The 18418-nt window shown below is 53.1% G+C and overlaps 2 protein-coding genes across 2 annotated transcripts in view; both read left to right on the forward strand.

Annotated features, from left to right (window-relative positions):
* The window catches only part of Trappc10 (trafficking protein particle complex 10), a 61952-nt gene extending 59919 nt beyond the window's left edge, over nt 1–2033 (forward strand). Inside the window, exon 23 of the mRNA XM_028860456.2 lies at nt 419–2033. Within this exon, the coding sequence (XP_028716289.1) occupies nt 419–657 (239 nt within the window). The 3' untranslated portion in view covers nt 658–2033. The remainder of the gene's footprint in view (nt 1–418) is intronic.
* A 1700-nt stretch (nt 2034–3733) lies between these two features.
* Pwp2 (PWP2 small subunit processome component) lies at nt 3734–17959 on the forward strand. The gene is made up of 21 exons (XM_028860457.2): nt 3734–3830; nt 4705–4817; nt 5690–5784; nt 5987–6086; nt 6229–6372; nt 7104–7239; nt 7460–7692; nt 8734–8877; nt 9194–9264; nt 9775–9911; nt 10325–10473; nt 10578–10725; nt 10985–11135; nt 11751–11931; nt 12513–12660; nt 13204–13312; nt 13873–13938; nt 14814–15032; nt 15143–15293; nt 15408–15482; nt 16757–17959. The coding sequence occupies exons 1-21, from the start codon at nt 3813–3815 to the stop codon at nt 16932–16934; spliced, it is 2766 nt and encodes a 921-aa protein (XP_028716290.1). The 5' UTR covers nt 3734–3812; the 3' UTR covers nt 16935–17959.
* The last annotated feature ends 459 nt before the right edge of the window (nt 17960–18418 follow it).

Below are 18418 nucleotides of genomic sequence, written 5' to 3' on the forward strand. Positions count from 1 at the left end.
GGTGGGGGCGGGGCAGGGGTGGGAGGGCTGACCGGGACTGTCCTTTTTGTCACTACCTGGCATCTTGAAAGGACCAAACCACATTGCCAGTTCAGAGTCAGAATCTGAAGTGTGATTTCTACTGAACATAGTGTGAGAGCTGTAGACAGAGCCCTTTTAGAATTCATGATCAAATCTGCATTTGACTAGGCTGTAGCTTCATGTGGCAGACTGAAACCTAGAACATATTTTTATGGCCAGTAGAAGTTAATACCCAAACCGAAGTCTGTTGCACTAGTTTCAAAGTCACAGTAATTGTGTGACGATGTGACACTCAAGTGACCCTTCTATATCCATATAACAGCCCAGGTTGACTTCCCCCTTCCCCAGGCTCGTGCTGGCTGCAGTGGCTTGGTCTGACTTCCTGTGTCTTCCACAGACAGCTGGATAGAAAATGACAGCCTGTCAGTGGACAAGCACCTAGATGACCAGCTGGACTGCAGCAGCGTGCGGAGTAGAGGCAGCACACACTCGGCTTCCAGCAGCGAGCACAAAGGCTTGCCCATGCCCCGACTCCAGGCACTGCCCGCTGGCCAGGTCTTCAACTCCAGCACTGGCATGCAGATCCTGGTCATTCCCAGTCAAGACGACCATGTCCTGGAAGTCAGTGTTACCTGACGATGCCATGGGGCAGCAAAGTCAGAGTGGCCGTGAGTGCACTTTAGGGAATGTGGCTGGATTGTGCTCTGTGGTAACACACTAGTTCTAACCAGACTTTGGCAGTTCTGCCTAGCTACAGACACAGCAGAGAACAGTGTCCTTCAGCTGCTCAGTGGAGTAGAGAATCACCTCATGTTGTCTATGACACAGGATTTGTTTTCATTTTTTCACCCCTGACCCTGTCCCCATGCTGGTACCCCAACTCATCGTACCCTCCCCACAAGACTGGTCCCCTCCCACAGCCTTTCTCTGGGTGGCTCCCCATCCATTTCCGTTTCTTTCAGATGGACCTTCAGCAGACTCTGCAGTCTTCTTATGGCACTGTGTGCCCTTCTGCTCACACAGCCCAGACCCTGGGCGACTTGTGGGCCTCCTGAGGGATGAAACACTGTCTGTCCTACACTCCAGATTCCCTAGTTATGGTTTTATAGTAACACCTTTTGGGGCCGGGGTGGGGTGGGAGGGAACATAACCCCTTCTGTGCCTTGGGATGCCCGGCAGATCACAAGGTCCATCTGTAGAAGCCACATGAAAGGTACTGGAGAGACGACCAGAGCACAGGGAAGTGTGATGTGGACATGGCTTAGGCTAAAAGTTCTGGATCCCTGATTCTCCCTAATGTTGATTGAATATCATATGCACTTGGAATTAAATCTATATTTATTATAATTGTTGGATGTGGGGGTGAAATGTTTTCTCTCACTTTAAAGTCTGCTCATGTATTGTAGCTGTATAATCGACATCTTTTGCACCTTAAGTCTTGGAACTGAAGATGCTCCATCCGGAGTGAAGATGAGAGAGGTCTCTCTTGTGCTCTGGTCAGTCGTAAAGAAGGACTCAGGGCCTGGAGGAGCCTCTGCTGGTCCACTGGGTTGCAGTCATACCGCGCCAACGGGTTCATTGACTTTTGGTTGTAAATTTGATTGTACATATTGTTGATTTATTATTTTTAAGAGTACAGACTAACTGATGTAATGTTTGTGTATAAGTTGCACCAAAAATCAAGGACAAAATAAATGTGTGTTTGTTTTTACTGGTGTGGAAGTCATAGCTTGTAAATACATGCTGTATGTATTAAACGTTTTCATTCCTCCGAAGTCATGTATTTTTGTACATATGAGATAGAGTGCTCTGGGTTCATTGGCGTGGCTTACATGAGTGGAACCTGAGATGCAGAGCTGGACGAGGAAGCAGTGGCTGTCCCCCAGGGACCGAGTTTGGGCACAGGGAATCAGGAACACAGGCAGAAACCAGGAGAACCAAGCCAACATTTTCAGTGTTTAGTGTATTTCCTTTTTAACTCAGTCAGCAAATAAAGGATGATGTTATTCCTACCCCCTCCCATCTCTTTCATTTGTAGGAATTGGAGGAATGCGTACCGAAAATAAATATTTATTGAAAGTTACTTTATTGAAGTTTAAAACTAATAAACTTGGGCAAGCTGGTTATGCAAAATAGAACTTTCATACTTACTGAATGAAAGTTTATAGCCCTCTGAAATCTGTTTGCTGTAAAACTTGAGAGTTGCCCTGCAGAAGTCAAAGTCCGTGTATGAGGAGGTCTCTGAGACTTGCTCCTTCGAAAAGCTTCCACCTGGCACTGTTCCTCTTCATGTGTGGTGTACTGCTCATCTTTAGAGTGGAGTCTAAGTCTGCTTTTACCATGCCTTGGCTTTCATATTTCTGAGTTCTCTGGAGATTTTTAATTACATATATTTAGAATAAAACAATGGGAAATCTAAAATGTTGCTGGTAGGTCTGTCAGTCTGGAAACAGGATGAAATCAAATCTGTCAGGGGATTTTTTTTTCTCCCCTCTAGCTACCCAGAAATTACATGTGTGTGTTTTCAAGATGGGAGATATCACCCAAAGTCATCCTATTTGTAGAGGAGCTAGGAGACTGTCACTGGATTCTGTTGTAAGGGTATGTGTGAGATAGGCTAGTTTGTGAAGATGTAGCAGATGTTAGACATTGTGAAGCCAGATAGGGAGGGAGTGTGTCTCAGAAGCAAGCACACCGGTGTTCAGACAACTAGTACTGCGTGTAGCTACAAGCAGCAGGAAAGAAAGTCAGTTATAACCTTTGATAATTTCTTGGAGTCTCCTGTGATTGGAAGGACTGTAACTTCTGATTCTAATGTGGGGACTGTATTTAATGTCTCCTGCCTATAGCCCCATTGTGCAGCCTAGAGTGGGTGCCTGCAAGTTTCAGACAAGAAGAGAAATCTTATGAAGAGGAGATAACTTGGCTTTTTCTTTAAGGTTTAAAACAAGGTTAAAGCCGGGCAGTGGTGGAGCACGCCTTTAATTCCAGCACTTGGGAGGCAGAGGCAGCCAGGTCTCTGTGAATTCGAGGCCTGCCTGGGCTACAGAGTGAGTTCCAGGAAAGGCGCAGAGCTACACAGAGAAACCCTGTCTCAAAAAATTAAAAAAATAAACAAGGTTAAATTTTAAAATGAAATTAAACATGAAATAAAAAGATGCGTTTGTATCTAAAAACGCAAAATAAAATTATGCTACTTTTAATGAAAGAACTGGGAAGATCAGTGTGATTCCCTCCAACCATGATGCTTAAAATAATCCCTACATGACTTTAAAATTTTATTTCTCACGAAGATCCTTCTTTGTAAGACAGCTGGCAGCTGTTCTCTGGGACTCGGGCTAGGAAAGGTGAAGGCTGACCTTGACATAAAGGAGTTGGTTCTATCTTCACAGTATTCTGTAATATGTCTGAGTAAAGTCACTGTACTAAGATTGTTTAAAAGTGTAAGCATTAAAATTCTAAAAATACACATTTTAAGAAGAAAGTCCGTTTGAATTTGGTTCTTTTGCGATGGCTCGGTCACAGTCGAGTATGCGGTGATCTGCCCGCTTTCATAGTTCCTGCCCGGGAGCTTGCAGCAGCTGCACAGCGCGACCCAGACATTAGCTTGGTTCTCCGTGGTCCTACTGGTCTCTCTGAGCCTGCTTAGTGCGGGCTGGCGACGAGGAGGGGGCGGGGCTTCTCCGGACGTTCTGGTCGTGGTCCCGCCCCGGAAGTGCGTGTTCAGCGCGCCGGAGGTAGCTCGGATTCCGGAAGTAGCTCAGGACAGATACCGCACGTGTGGCTGCAGGATGAAGTTCGCTTACCGGGTGAGCGGCGGGCTGGACGGGGGGCAGAGGGAGGGCGAGCGAAAGCTCGGCGGACGCGGGAGATACTGAGGTCTGCCTGTGGAAGCACTGGTCGGCCCATCGCAAGCTGTTGTTCCTTTTCCTTTCCCAGTCACACTGAAGCCCCGGTTCCTTCCAGAGTGGGTCTCAGCCTTGTCCTCACTCATCCTGTCAGACAATGCAGCGGTGGCTGCTGGAAGGCCCTTAACACCAAACCCCAAGCCACAGCTAGCTCTCCACAGGGCCGCCAGTCCCAGGAGCAGTCTCGACAAGCCTCGAGCTTGTCACACCTCTTAGGAGCCAAGCTCTGCCTATTGCTACAGCGTTGCTTAGCTGTCCACCGACAACCCAAGCCCTGGCCTGGCTGAGTCCTGCCATAGGTTTCAGCCCAGGCAGTCCCTCTAAGCAGCTACCTGACTGCACTCCTGGGCTGCTGTGTTCGGACATCAGTCTAATTGATTGCCTATGTGCCATTTACCTTCATATTGGACATAAAAGACAAGGTCCAGGTGTCTGCATTGGGCTGTGTCTGCTGGATGTCGGTGCTTGCATTTGATAATTGAATGGGTGCTGATGCACAGCACTGGTGTGGTGAGCACCTCCTGGAGCCCTGTTCATTGACGTAGCTTCTCTTGGAATGGGGATCTTATGCCTGTCCTTCTGTGCCTGGCAAATGCCTCCTTCCTTGGGAATTTCTTACCCTTAGTGGGAACACTGGGCTCCTGAGAATTAGGTTGGGTTCCTGTTCTGCCTAGGAGTCAGGCACTTTGCCACCTCTGCCCAGATGCTTCCTGTCACCATTTCAGAGAGTTGACACTGTTTTCTTTGTGTTAAGATGACTTCGTTTTCTTTGCAGTTCTCGAACTTGTTGGGTACAGTTTATCGGTGTGGAAACTTGAATTTCACATGCGATGGAAATTCTGTTATCAGCCCTGTGGGAAATAGAGTCACTGTGTTTGACCTTAAAAAGTAAGTATGGAGAAGCAATGTTAGCAATGGCAGTTAGAGCCTGCACATGAAGGCTAGCCGTCCTCTGAGCCTTCCTCCTTGTGGCTTGCAGGGCTGCTGGATTTAGGAGGCCACTGGTCACGGTAGAGTTGCCTGTGGGGATACTCAGTCTTCATTTTAGTGTCTAGGATACCCACACTACCCTTAAAGGGAAAGGAAAAGTCATGTGCCTTTCAGCTAGTGCCTGGCAAGGGACGCTACCTCTTCTATGGAGGTGGTGGCAGGTAGCAGGGTCATCTCAAAGGTGAGCACTTTCTATCGGGAAGAATCCTCTGAGGACCCGAGGCCAAGTGGTTTGGAGAGCTCAGGCTGCCCTGGACCCTTGCTCCGTAGCCCTGATGGGTCCTGACTTCCCTGCTCAGATGATCAGATCTAGAATGGACGGCTTGGCAGCTGGAGGTCAGGTTTAGCTTCGTGAGTCCCAACAAATGTGCTGCCCACTTCCTGTCTGGCTGGGAATGACCCAGCCCCATCCTGGATTGTCTGAGAGGCTGTGGGCTGGCCCTGGGTAGCCTGGGCAAGAGCCTCCGACTTTTCAGGCCGCTGTGCTCTCTGTTCTGTTGCATCAGTTGGTTGGCTAGCTCTGGGCCTCTGTTTCCAGCGGGTGGGGCAGCAGGGAGCCTGCCTGTTGGTGATGAGGGGGGGGGGGGATGGATATGACGACATTATAGAGCCCAGTCAGGTCTTCTATGTCGCTGTTTCTTTAAATAGCATCTTCTTAGGGACTTTGGAATAGAGAGGCCCTGTGGCAGGAGAGTCAGCTGTTAGTCTGGCCGTCTCCCCTGTCCGAGTGCACGAGACCAACTGTGCACTGGGGTGTTTGTGTTTCTCAGCAACAGATCAGATACGTTGCCCCTGGCCACTAAGTACAACATCAAGTGTGTGGGACTGTCTCCAGATGGTCGCCTTGCAATCATCGTTGACGAAGGTAATCGATCTCCGGGTGGGTAGGCGCTGGGGGGGCCCTGTGTCCTTTGTGCTGTGTGACCAGGGCATCACCCCAGCCAAGCTCAGCTCTGTAGCATGGGTCCGGGAAACCCATGCCCCATGCACCGCAGCTTCCTGCATTTCAATGCAGATGTGCTGCATCTGGGGTCAGGTGGCCACGATCTCACTCTGGCCTCTTCCAGGGGGCGACGCTCTGCTAGTCAGCCTGGTCTGCAGGTCGGTGCTACACCACTTCCACTTCAAAGGCTCCGTGCACAGCATCTCCTTCTCCCCTGATGGCAGGTGAGAGCCTCCTGGCTTGATGTTGCTGTGGGTGCCACTCTGTAAAGAGCAGGATACAGGGCACTGGTCTTGGGTCAGCTCATATCATATCATATCCCCACCCCCCTTATATCACCTGTGACCCTGTTTCTTCTTTCTGCAGAAAATTTGTTGTTACTAAGGGCAACATTGCTCAGATGTACCATGCCCCCGGAAAGAAGCGAGAATTCAATGCATTTGTTCTGGACAAAACCTATTTTGGGCCCTATGATGAGACTACGTGCATCGATTGGACAGATGACTCCAAGTGAGGCTGGGGGGCACCTTGGGCCCTGTGTCCCTGGAGAGTGCAATTTCCTTCTATAAGCCATGGCTGCATTTTAAAATGTGCATGTGCCTTCTTCTGGTTAGGTGTAGCCTCCAACAGCAAGACTGAGCTCCTGGCTCTAAGTGAGGTCTACAGTATTCCTTCTTCCCTTCTTTGCCACTGTAAACCTCCTAATAGAATGCAGACCTTTGTAGAAATAAGAGTTCCTTATTTCTACATTCAGTTTGTCAAGAACACCCAAGCCAGCTATGCTGTCCGGGAGCTGTGGAGCTGCTGAGGCCTGGGTCCCGCCTCATACACTGTCTGACTGTCCTTACCCTGAAGTCATCTGTGGGTTTCTGGCTTGTCTTGGGTGCTAGGGAGAGGTTGGTGGCGGTCACAGGATCTCTCTTGTTCCTGCACACTGTCCCGACCTCCAGCAAGCACAGAGCCGAGACTGCACTGCCAGTGCCCTGCCGCAGGATGCTGCCTCTGCACAGCAGCAGCAAGCCCGTCCCGTGCATGTGGCTGTAGTTAACAGACATCCCGGGTGGAAGGCAGCAGCTCCCATTCCCGGAAAGGCCCACAGCCATAGGCTGAGCTGTCCTTTAAGCCCCTTACAGGGCATCAGTGGTCTCCGAGTTCCTTCAGAGAGAAGCAGGGCCTTATGACTGTGTGGCCACGAGAGGAGAAGCACTGTCGTGGGCTCTGAGAAAGTGTCTCTATCCCAGGTGCTTTGTGGTTGGAAGCAAAGACATGTCCACCTGGGTGTTTGGAGCTGAACGCTGGGACAACCTCATCTACTATGCCCTGGGTGGACACAAGGATGCCATTGTGGCCTGCTTCTTTGAATCCAACAGTCTAGATGTACGTACGTCCCTTTGCCTACCTAGCTTGGCAGTCTGAGCCTCTGTGAGGCTGCCTCTAGGTTGCTTGGGGATCTTTCAGGATTATCCCTGGCCACTGCCCTGGTCGGAGGGCCCTTGGTGGAGCTGGAATCCAAAAGCTAAACTGGAGGGGGCGCCTGATAGAAGGGCCTGGGCATCAGATGAGTGGTCTGTTTCCAGCCCAGGTGCTTCTCTTACAGCTGTACTCACTCAGCCAAGATGGAGCCCTGTGTGTGTGGCAGTGTGACACACCCCCTGAGGGCCTGAAGCCGAAAGCCCCTAGGGGCTGGAAGGCAGACCTACTTCAGAGGGAGAAGGAAGAGGAGGAGGAGGAGGATGAAGAGGAGGGGGATCGGGAAACCACCATCCGAGGGAAGGCCATGCCAGCCGAGCAGGAGAAGGCTGGGAAAGTGAAGTACTCACGGCTGGCCAAGTAGGTCTCCAAGGCTGAGTATTCCAGGTCTATACTCCTCAAGTGGGGGCAGGGGGACTTTACTGGGGAGGACCTAAACCTAGGTCCAGAGAACAAGCCCTTGAGTGTGTGAGCCTGGATTGGGGTCCTTAAATATTAGATGTAAGACCCTGTCCCAAAGACGAGAGGACCTACTGCTTCATAGTCTGGCAGGAGGAGAGGTAGGCCCGAGGAGACTGATATCATATACAAAGGCTGGTCATGGTCACCTGAGAGCAGAATTAATAGCTGGGGTAGCCATCCGTCACCGCAGCCTGCCCTGTTGTGGCTGTTCCAGCCCTTACCATTCTCTTCACTTATTTGGCACTCGCTGTGTGCCGGGCTCTGGTCTTGGCCCTGGGAACATATCACCAGGTTTCCACTTGAGAGGCATGGAGGGATTGTTTGGCCATGTGGTGTGACAGAGGCAATATGGTGGGACTATGGGCAAAGGAATAATCATGTCAGTTCTGTTTTGAAGACACCTGGCGTTGGATGGGAGCCACTATCCAGGGTAGAGAAGGACAGGGCCATCGTGGCATCTGAACTGGAAGATGAAAATGTCCAGGATGGGAAAGAGCAACTCTACCATGTCGGGCAGAGGTGGAAGAGGAGGGCTGGGTGGACTTAAGGTCTCTGTGAAGTCTCAGGATGTCCCAGCAGAGTCAAGACGTAGACCAGGATGGGGTGTGCTTGGCCTCAACCTAGTGAGAGAGCACCCACTGTGCTTGTGGGCAGGTGCCAGGGTAGAAGGAAGGAGTCTGTCTGTGGGCAGTAAGGAAAGGGCTGGGATGGGACCTGTGACGAAGACTCAGGAAACAGGTCGCCTTCCCTAAACATCGGGGTGCTTCCAGGGTCCTTCACATGTAGATGGAAGCCCTAGAGAAGGCGGGTGTGCTAGGAGACAGTGGGTCTGGCTGCACACCCTGCTCCCTGTGTGCCTCTGTCCCGGGCTTCTGGATGAGAGTGGAGACCCAGACCCACCCTGAGCTTGGGGACAGAGCCCTCTGTCTGTTAATCCAGGTACTTCTTGAATAAAGAAGGAGACTTTAACAACCTGACAGCTGCCGCCTACCATAAGAAGATTCATCTCTTAGTCACAGGTTTTGCTTCTGGAGTCTTCCATCTGCATGAGCTCCCAGAGTTCAACCTCATCCACTCCCTGAGGTGAGTCTGGCCCACTGGGGTGCTTCTGTACATGCGCAGTGAGGCCCAGGGAGAACGAGTGTGCAGAGCAGTTTCCCACCAGCCTTTGCGCCCCCTACTCCAGCCACAGGTGTCAGTCTCGGGCGTGGGTGTCCATTCTCTGTCCTTGGGTCTTTTCATTCCGTTCTTACCTCAGGAGTGTTAAAGTGGTAGTTGTTCCTCAAGTGACTGCAGGTGCCAGCGTGCGGGGACCTGAGCTCCTGCAGGGAAGAGGGTGCAGCAGTGGACAGGGTGGCCATTTCTGTTCACCTCCCTCCCTGTGCTCTCGTCTGCTCAGTATCTCCGATCAGAGGGTTGCTTCGGTTGCCATCAACAGCTCTGGGGACTGGATCGCCTTTGGCTGCTCAGGTTGGTTTCCCTGCCCTAAAGACAAGCTAAAGTAGAGCCTTGCAAAGAGCCCAGTGAAGCCAGACTGGGCCTTGTGAGGCCGCAGAGTGCCACACTGTACCTTCTGTAATAGACACCAGCTCCCCTGGGGAGTAGAACCACAGCCGTTCTAGATGGAGTGTGTGGCAGGACAGTCACTGAAGGCTACAGATTGTTGCTTTTCTGAGACCCATGCTCATACTTAAATGTCAGTCCTTCAATGGCCCCTTGGTCTTGGCCTGCAGCAGGTGCCCATCTCCCTGCCTAGCAGTCCTGGACCTGCCCTCTGTGCCAGTCCAGCCCAGCTGCAGCTAGTGGAACCATTTCCCATGCCCTGGGCTGCCTTAGGCCTATGCTCTTAATGAATACTCAAGGTGAGCCCAGACCCAGCTGACTGCATTGCAAGAGTAGTTGGGGATACCCTGTCCCATCCTATGTGCAGAGGCTAGGGGTAGGTGTCCAGACAGTACCTCAGCTTTCCCGTACCCACAGGCCTGGGCCAGCTGCTGGTGTGGGAATGGCAGAGTGAATCCTACGTGCTCAAGCAGCAGGGCCACTTCAACAGCATGGTATCCCTGGCCTACTCCCCGGATGGGCAGTATATCGTCACTGGCGGGGACGATGGCAAGGTGGGTACTGGCTTCGTTGGGCTGAGCTGTGGGTAGGCCAGGTGGGTGAAGGTTTGGCCTTAATTTCTCAGGTTTAACAGCCCCAATGGGCTCCTAAAAGACTATCCATTTAGTGGACTTTGAATGGAGGGAGTCCAAGTGTCCCTGTTTCTGACTCTGTGATTCTAACAGTGCCAGTGGCCAGCATCTGAAGTGGCAGGCGCTTGCTGGGCCTGCCTTAGGCTAGAACTCCCATTGCCACCCACAGGTGCCCTCAGTCTCCCCTCAGAGGTGACGGGAGCCGTGGGGGGGGGGGCAGGTGGCCTCTCTAGCCATCACCTGGTGACCTGGTGTAGCCGCTACGCCTGTGTGTGAGGCTGCATGGACAGGGTCTGGGCTGGCTGTGTTCATGGCTCCCCGCGCTCCCACTATAGGTTAAGGTATGGAACACCCTCAGTGGCTTCTGCTTTGTGACTTTTACGGAGCACTCCAGCGGGGTCACTGGTGTGACCTTCACCGCCACGGGCTATGTCATTGTCACCTCCTCCTTGGATGGAACCGTGAGAGCCTTTGACCTTCACAGGTGGGTTCTGCCCTCCAAGCACTCGGGCCCCAGTTCCTGTGTGGACGAGCACTCAAGAGGTGCAAGTGTGTGTGGGAGTCTACCTTGACCTTGTTTTTGTTCAGGTACCGGAATTTCCGCACCTTCACGTCCCCGCGCCCCACACAGTTCTCCTGTGTGGCTGTTGATTCAAGTGGAGAAATCGTCTCTGCAGGGGCGCAGGACTCCTTCGAGATCTTTGTGTGGTCCATGCAGACAGGCAGGCTTCTTGATGTAAGAGCGAGCTGGTCCCCTGGGCCATGGACTGAGGGTGCTGGGTGGCAGGTGGGCAGGGCTGTCACTTCTTTCTGCCTTGCAAAAGCAGTGCAGGGGCGGGGCCTCGGGCCTGGGTGCAGAGCCAGGCCCAGACCTCCATGGAGCAAGCAGCAGCAGAAGTGGATGACGGGGTTCAGCCTGGCCTTTCGGGCCTTCCCACACTCCCTCATTGCAGCCTGCATCAGCACCCCAGCCCTTCCCACCTCTGCCTCTGTAGGTTCTGTCTGGCCATGAGGGGCCCATCAGTGGTCTCTGCTTTAACCCAATGAAGTCCATCCTGGCCAGTGCCTCTTGGGACAAGACAGTGCGCCTGTGGGACATGTTTGACAGTTGGAGAACCAAAGAGACCTTGGCTTTGACCTCTGATGGTGAGCTGTGGCTGGGCTCTGCAGATGGGACCCAGGGCCAGAGCTGTTTTTCTCCTGGCGCCATCCAGCCTTGATCTTCTCTAGTGTGCCTCTTCCCTGATCCTAGTTGCGTGTTTGACATGAGCTCAGTGGGGGGTGAGAGTGATGTTAGACTGCCGCCCCCCCCCCCCCCCCCCCCCCCCGCAGCAGCTAAGCAGCCCCGAAGGTTGGTGTCGTGACCAGAGAAAACTGGTTGCTTAGTCCACCGGCGGGCTGCATCAGACCTGGAGCCCGGGCGTTTGTCATGCGTCCTGTTGCTTTCCAGAGCTAAACCCGAGTCCCCGGGAGTGGCCTTCGGTCTGTCACCTGCAGCATCGGCACACTGCAGCCCTGAGGCTGTCACCCTATGCTGCCTCAGGCTAATCTTGGTTGTGACTCACTTCCAGCCTGGCTGCCCTTCTGTCAGACTTACATGTCTTAGCAAAGCCCCCTCTGCATCATCACTGAGGTAGCCAGTGGTGCTGGTTTGTTCCCAGCTGGGCTGGGCTGCCTTCCGGGGTTGGTACTGCTCTCAGGGAGTATCCTTGCACCTTGGGCTTCCCTGGTCGCCTGGGCCTGATGTTGGTCTCTCTCTAGCCCTGGCTGTGACTTTCCGGCCTGATGGTGCAGAGCTGGCTGTGGCCACACTGAACTCACAGATCACCTTCTGGGACCCTGAGAACGCTGTACAGATGGGCTCCATCGAGGGCAGGCATGACCTCAAGACAGGCAGGAAGGAGCTGGACAAGATCACAGCCAAACATTCAGCCAAGGGCAAGTGAGTGTCAGCTCTTCTGGCAAGAGTGGGGGACAGCCAGCACAGGGCACAGAGAGGCCCCTTTGCCAGCTTGTTTGCTAAATACGTCTGAGACTGCCTACTCCTTAGTGGAGGTAGGTGGGGCCTGCCTCTATAGCAAAGAGGCCGCTTCTGAGAGCCAAGCAAGTCCACATCATACCCAACAAGGAAGCGCCGTGGATTTGCTGGTTTTTCCACATGCAGGAAAAGAGTGCTCCACTTGGCAAGCCATTGCCATTAGCCTGGTGTGGTGGCCACAGAGAGGCCAAGAGGGCTACTAGCACGTGTGTTACTTTCTGTGCCCCCTTGGGATTAGAACCACATAGTTGTGAACCGATTCTAGGCTGTCTCCAGTGGTTAGATGATGCCATCTGGGTGTGTTATAGCTGGTTTAGGTTTATAGGTTTACCTTTTTGCTGAGGTTGGCCAGGGAGTCTTGAGCAACAATAATGTGAGAAGTATTTGCCTCCTGGGGTGTCACTGTGGGGTCCCTACCTGCTCCAGATGACTTTTGAGCCCACATGTCAAGTGCTTGGTGCTTGAGAAACCTGTCTTCCACTCAGGGCTTTCACCACCCTGTGTTACTCTGCGGATGGGCAGAACATTCTGGCGGGAGGCATGTCCAAGTTTGTGTGCCTTTATCACGTCCGGGAGCAGATCCTGGTGAAGAGGTTTGAGCTTTCCTGCAACCTCTCTCTGGACGCTATGGAGGTAAGCAGCGGTGCAGGCCTTTTAGCTTTGGCTCCATGGGCATTGAGTGGGCCAAGATGTTGGCACATAGCCTATGGCTGTGGCAAAGCAGGAAGGCTGTATTGGCCCGACTGCCCAGAAGACCCTCCACCCCCCAGGGCCTGGCACCTTCACCATCTTTGGTATTAATACCACATGGTTAGGATGCTTGGAAGACAGGAGCATTCGGCGTAAACTGGCTCAGGGCAGGTTTAGAGGCAGGTCTTGACCAGGCACAGCTTTCTGCCTGGCCCTGGCTCTCTGCAGCCCCAGGATTACAGGGCTGTGTCCTCACTACCCTTTAGATATCTGTTCTCCTTGTTTACCAGTCTGTGCCCCAGGCCCTCCTCATACTCAGCTGCCTCAGGAATATGGCTGAGGGCTCTGAGCAGGCCTCTGGTGCCTTTGTGAGTGAGCATGTGTGTGCATGCTCTGAAGGAAGGGTCTGTGGCTAGGGTCCACATGCCAGTTAAGGCACAGTTGGTGACATGGGCAAGAGCGAGATGAGGGCGGCTTCTGTTGTAGGAGTTTCTGAACCGAAGAAAGATGACAGAGTTTGGCAATTTGGCCCTCATTGATCAAGATGCTGGGGAGGAGAACGGCGTGGCAGTTCCCTTGCCAGGTGTAAGGAAAGGTGAGCAGAAGCCCTCCCCTGCCCACCACCCACTTTCCTTGATGACGCTGCTGCTCCCTCTGTGAGGCTGCAGTGAGGAGTCCGGTGTTTCCGCGTTTTGACATTTGGCTGGAACCTGGAATGCCTGGGCTGCTTCATATGGGAGAAGGCCCCATCTGTTTCTCCAGAGACTCAATGCTAGGAGCCACCCAGGTCCCAGGTAGACTGGCCCAATACACATGAGTCGAAAAGCTGGAGTACCTTTATGGAGGCTTTCCCTGGGCCAGCCAGACCCACCTGGGCTGGGCAGACCTCTGAACCAGAAGAGCGGTCTGCTGGCCAGCAGATGCCCTCAAGGAGCTCATGCCCTCAGACCTGTGCCCTGATGCCCAGCGTCATGAGACCACAGCACTTACAAGGGTTCTCGGGCTGCTGACAGGTGGTTGGAAGGACTGCTTCCCTCCTGAACTCTGGGAAAGCTGTTCTTTGTAGGTCCCTGTGACTGCCGTCGGGCAGCACAGTGGACCTGAAGGCTGGCCTCAGAGTGCAGTCGAGTAAGCACACTTGTTTTTCCTCCTCAGGTGATATGAGTTCTAGACACTTCAAACCTGAAATCAGGGTAACTTCTCTGCGCTTCTCTCCCACTGGTGAGCCTGGGTAACCCTCATAAGCAGGTGCCAATTCTGATAGGCGTTAGGGCCTTTGTTCCCGGGGTAGGGGCAGTGTTGAGCTGCTGCTGGCAGGCTCTAGGCATTGCTGTCCTGTGAGTAGGAAATGACTGGCCACATGTTTACCCTGGTTCTTGATGTGGACAGCTGTGAAATTCCATCCACACCATAATGAGCTATAGTGGGATCCTAAGCCCTGTTCTTGGAGGGGTAGGAGCTGACAGTCCACATGTCCTTCCTCAGAGGCAGTCTCAGCACCTCAGCTATTGACAGTGCCTTTCCCACCTTTCCTCTGTCCCTCCATGTTCAAGGGTCTGCCTAGGCCTGCGGCCTGCTAGGTTTGTGTGTTCCGTTATTGTAGCCAAGGTCTAGGGTCCTGAGCCAGTGGTCTGCAGCACTAGTGGAGGGGACAGGGTGAGGTAAGGTGTGTTGTCGTCCTGTGTCAGACACATTCGGAGATGATCACCCCATATCCCACTTCCCATATTGGGAGATAGACCAGCTGTCCATAAACCACAGCCTGAGGCCCAGATCTGTCCCATCTGTCCGGTCACACGATTTTGTAGCCTTGGTCTTTCTAAGATAGAGCCACTGTTGATTATGCCCAGTGTGTGGGCACACCTTGGGTGTGGGCAGCTTGAGCAACTGCAGCACAGACTGTGGCCTTCGAGGCTGCAGGTCTGCCCTGTTCTGGGAAGCCTGCCGACTCCTGGGACAGGCCGAGGCAATGGGCACCTGTGCTCTGGCTGGGCAGTTGCAGCCCTGGAAGAGTGCCTGCCAGCGGTCTGTCGACACTGAAGTGGGGCAGATGAGCATTCCAGAGCTGAGGAGTCCCTTTGCTGCTTGCTCCCTAGGGCGCTGCTGGGCAGCCACCAGCACAGAAGGGCTCCTCATCTTCTCTCTGGATGCCCAGATGCTCTTCGACCCATTTGAGCTGGACACCAGTGTGACGCCTGGGCGGATCCGCGAGGCGCTGCGGCAGAGGGAGTTTACCCGGGCCATCCTCATGGCCTTCCGGCTCAATGAGAGGAAACTGGCACAGGAGGTCCTGGAGGCTGTGCCACAGGACGAAAGTAAGCCAGGACCGCCCGCCCTGGTCTGCTAGGACAGGGGAGCTCCGGGTGTCTCTCTCCATTCTTCTGGCAACTTCTTTGCAAACTGATCGCGGCTTTTCTTTCTGCAGTCGATGTTGTCAGCGCTTCCCTTCCTGAGCTGTATGTAGAGAAAGTACTCGAGTTCTTAGCTGCCTCCTTTGAAGTGTCTAGGCACCTTGAGTTTTACCTTATATGGACCCAGAAGTTACTTATGTCCCATGGACAGCGGCTGAAGTCCAGGTAGAGAATGGGTTCCCTCTTGCTCCTCTCCTGTGGGTCAAGTCACCCGGCCATTTGGTCATGGCCACAGGGAAGCTTCCCGTCACACACACACTGACAGCATCTTCCTTTCAGGGCAGGACAGTTGCTGCCTGTAGTCCAGTTCCTTCAGAAGGGCCTCCAGCGACACCTGGATGACGTTTCCAAGCTGTATGTGCCTTGGGGTTGGTGGCAGGGCAGGGCAGGGTAGGGTAAGGCGGGGCGGGGGCGGGGCCGGGCGGGGCGGGGCTCATGCAGCTGGTTCTGATTAAGATTGCTCCCTTGGTGTCTGATTTGGGCCGGAATATCCTGGTGTTAGAGATGCATGTTCTGTTCTCTGCTGGGTGAACTGAGTCCATTTGCCACTCACAGTGGGATCTGAGTGTGATCACCACCTCTGGGGGTGTCTGACGTTAAAGTGAGGACACTGAACACTTGCCACAGTTGGACAGGTGGAGGTGGGACATGCCTGAGGCGTAGTGAGAACCCTTCACCCTGGGGATGGACATCTCACAATTGCAGGACCAGGCAGCCTGGCATGGATTTGCATGTCACCTCTGGGCACTAAGAGGTGGCCACAGGTCTTATTGCCAGGTAGCCTGGATTCTTGAAATCTGATCAGCGTGTGCAGGTTTCCCTGGTGTGGTGGTGATGCCAGTGTATAACTGCAGTACTTGGACAGTGCTAGCTAGAAGATCCCATATCCATCCTTCCTTTCCTCAGCCTCCTCCTCTAGGTGATTTGGTGATCTGTGAGCATAGCCATGTGTCCTAGCTAGGTTTAGAATATCCCTGTCTACTAGTCTCTCCATACAGGGTCCCTAAGAGAGGCTGGCACCTGGGCACTGTGGTCCCCATAGTCCTCCTGATTATCTTTACAATGCTTCTGAGTCTAGAGCAAGCCCTTCCTCCTCGTGCCCTTTCTTCCTGCCTGGCTGCAGGAAGGCTGGTGTTGGAGGTGGTTGTGCTAGGCTGTGGTGGTCTGCTTAGCTAGCCTTTCCCTGGCCGATGCATTCCTGACTCCACAGACTCTTGCATCTCCATCCTCTCCTCCAGGCCTTGCTCCTGGTCTAGCATTGTTGGCAAGGCATAGGCATTACTGGCTTTGTGTAGCTTTGTGAGGCAGCCCTGTATATATGGCCATAGCACCCACAAGTGCAAGGTGCAGCTTTTCCTTTCTACTGGGTTCTGCCCTCAACCGTGGCTCTGGGAGATAAGGTCTGAATCGTCCCCTTAGTCCTGTGAATGTGGAGAGTCAGCCCCCTGGCTCTGGGAATGGCTGTAATGGAAGGGCCAGCAAGGAGAGCAGCCAGATGCTTCTCTACACTGGGTGCAGCAGGGACTGAGTCAGCTTGAGAAAGGAGGAGATAATTTTTGGGAACAGTGGCATCTATTCCTGCTGGCAGGGTGGGATGCATATGCTGACCTAATGTCCTTTGTCCCCAGCTGTGACTGGAACCGCTACAACATCCAGTACGCTCTGGCAGTTTCCAAGCAGCGGGGCGTAAAACGTACCCTGGAACCCTTAGACACAGAAGAGGACACAGACACATCTGATGATGACAGTCTGCACCTACTCAGGACAGCTGCAGAGGAAGAGGAAGAAGAGGGGATGCTGGTGTAGATCTACCACCGCACAGCCTGAGTGACCGATGGAGATGGGACCACTGTGCCGAGCCCAGGAAGTGAGAGATGCCAGAGGCCTCGAGAGCCTGCAGCCGGGACTTCCTGTGAGACTGCACATGCTGCCCTGAGGCAGCTAGCCAGCCTTTGAGGTCCAGGACCAGGATGGATACAGTGGACACATGGATGCTGTAGGCCCAGAATGCTTTTTTAGAAGTGTGGACTTGCAAACTTCCTGTCAGAGCTATTTATATTTTTAATATGAACTTCTGAGAATGATTTTTTTTTTCCAACTTAGGGTTGAAAAGCTTTTTTTTTAAATGTGAGGACTTCACTTCTCAACTTTGAGTTTCTGACGTCTATAATGTGTCCTGGGTGAGACATTATCATTAAGTAAGCAGGGTAAATCAGAGTGGCTCTCTGCTCAGGCCTGTGGCCCGGGATATCTATATGTAGACAGAGCAAGGCAGAAAGTGTGCTGGGCTGACCCAGAAGGGTGCATGTGACAACCCAAGCCTGGCCAGGGAAGCTTGTACAGATCTGTGCCAGTGTGTACAGGTTCTGTGGGAGAGGGGTCAGTCCCTTCATACCACAGTGCTGCCTTACTGATACTTCCTGCTCATGCGGTTGACCAAGTTCTGTGTGTCAACTTACCAGTGAAGTGACCCACAAGTCCCAACTCTCATGCCAGAATACTAGACCCTTGGCCTCTATGTCCAGGCTACAAGAATTGATCAGTGTGACGCCTGGTGCACTTAGAGCCATTGCTGTTACACTCAGGCTGAGCCATGACCTGACACTGTCCTGGTCACCTGGAATCCATTCAAGCTTGAACAGTGGGTGTGGAGAGAAAGCAGAGCTCAGCCTGGTATCGCCAGGCTTCCTGTTCCTGCAGTGTCTCTGTGTGTAGCTTGGGATAGAGGCACTTCTGCCTGCCCAGGGGCAGGATCCTGGCCGCCCTGGCTTGTTTTAGTGCCCTCCCGTGATTTCCATCTGCAGTAGTGAATACAGTTGTATGAAGCCTTACCATTTTTGTCTGTCTGGGTGGGGGTGGGGGGGTGGGCTGAATGTGGAACAGGGCCCGGGGAATGACAGGCGAGTACTACCGAGCTGTACTTCCGCTATCACCCATCTCTAACAAGTTTAATTGTTATACCAGAAACAGGGCTTAGCCACCCTTTGGAGTACCTTATAGGTCTGCTCCTTGGTAACCACGCCCATCTCCGCCCCTGTGGACAGCCAGATGCAAATTGCCTGACACTCCATTGAGTATCTTTGCCGTGGCTCCCAATAAGTGGTGCACCACCAAGCCCACATCTGTATGCTCCCTGGCTTCTACATCCGCTATACACCCCAGGCCTATTTTCACCATGTGTCTTCCTAAATGTGAAAGGGCTGCCATCCTAAGATAGAAACACCCGGCAGCCGACCTACCAAACACTGTGCTAACGATCACCCCCAGGAGCCGAGAGAAGCCAGGCCACC

This window comes from Peromyscus leucopus, chromosome 16_21 (assembly GCF_004664715.2).
Source record: "Peromyscus leucopus breed LL Stock chromosome 16_21, UCI_PerLeu_2.1, whole genome shotgun sequence".
Taxonomy (NCBI): Eukaryota; Metazoa; Chordata; class Mammalia; order Rodentia; family Cricetidae; genus Peromyscus; species Peromyscus leucopus.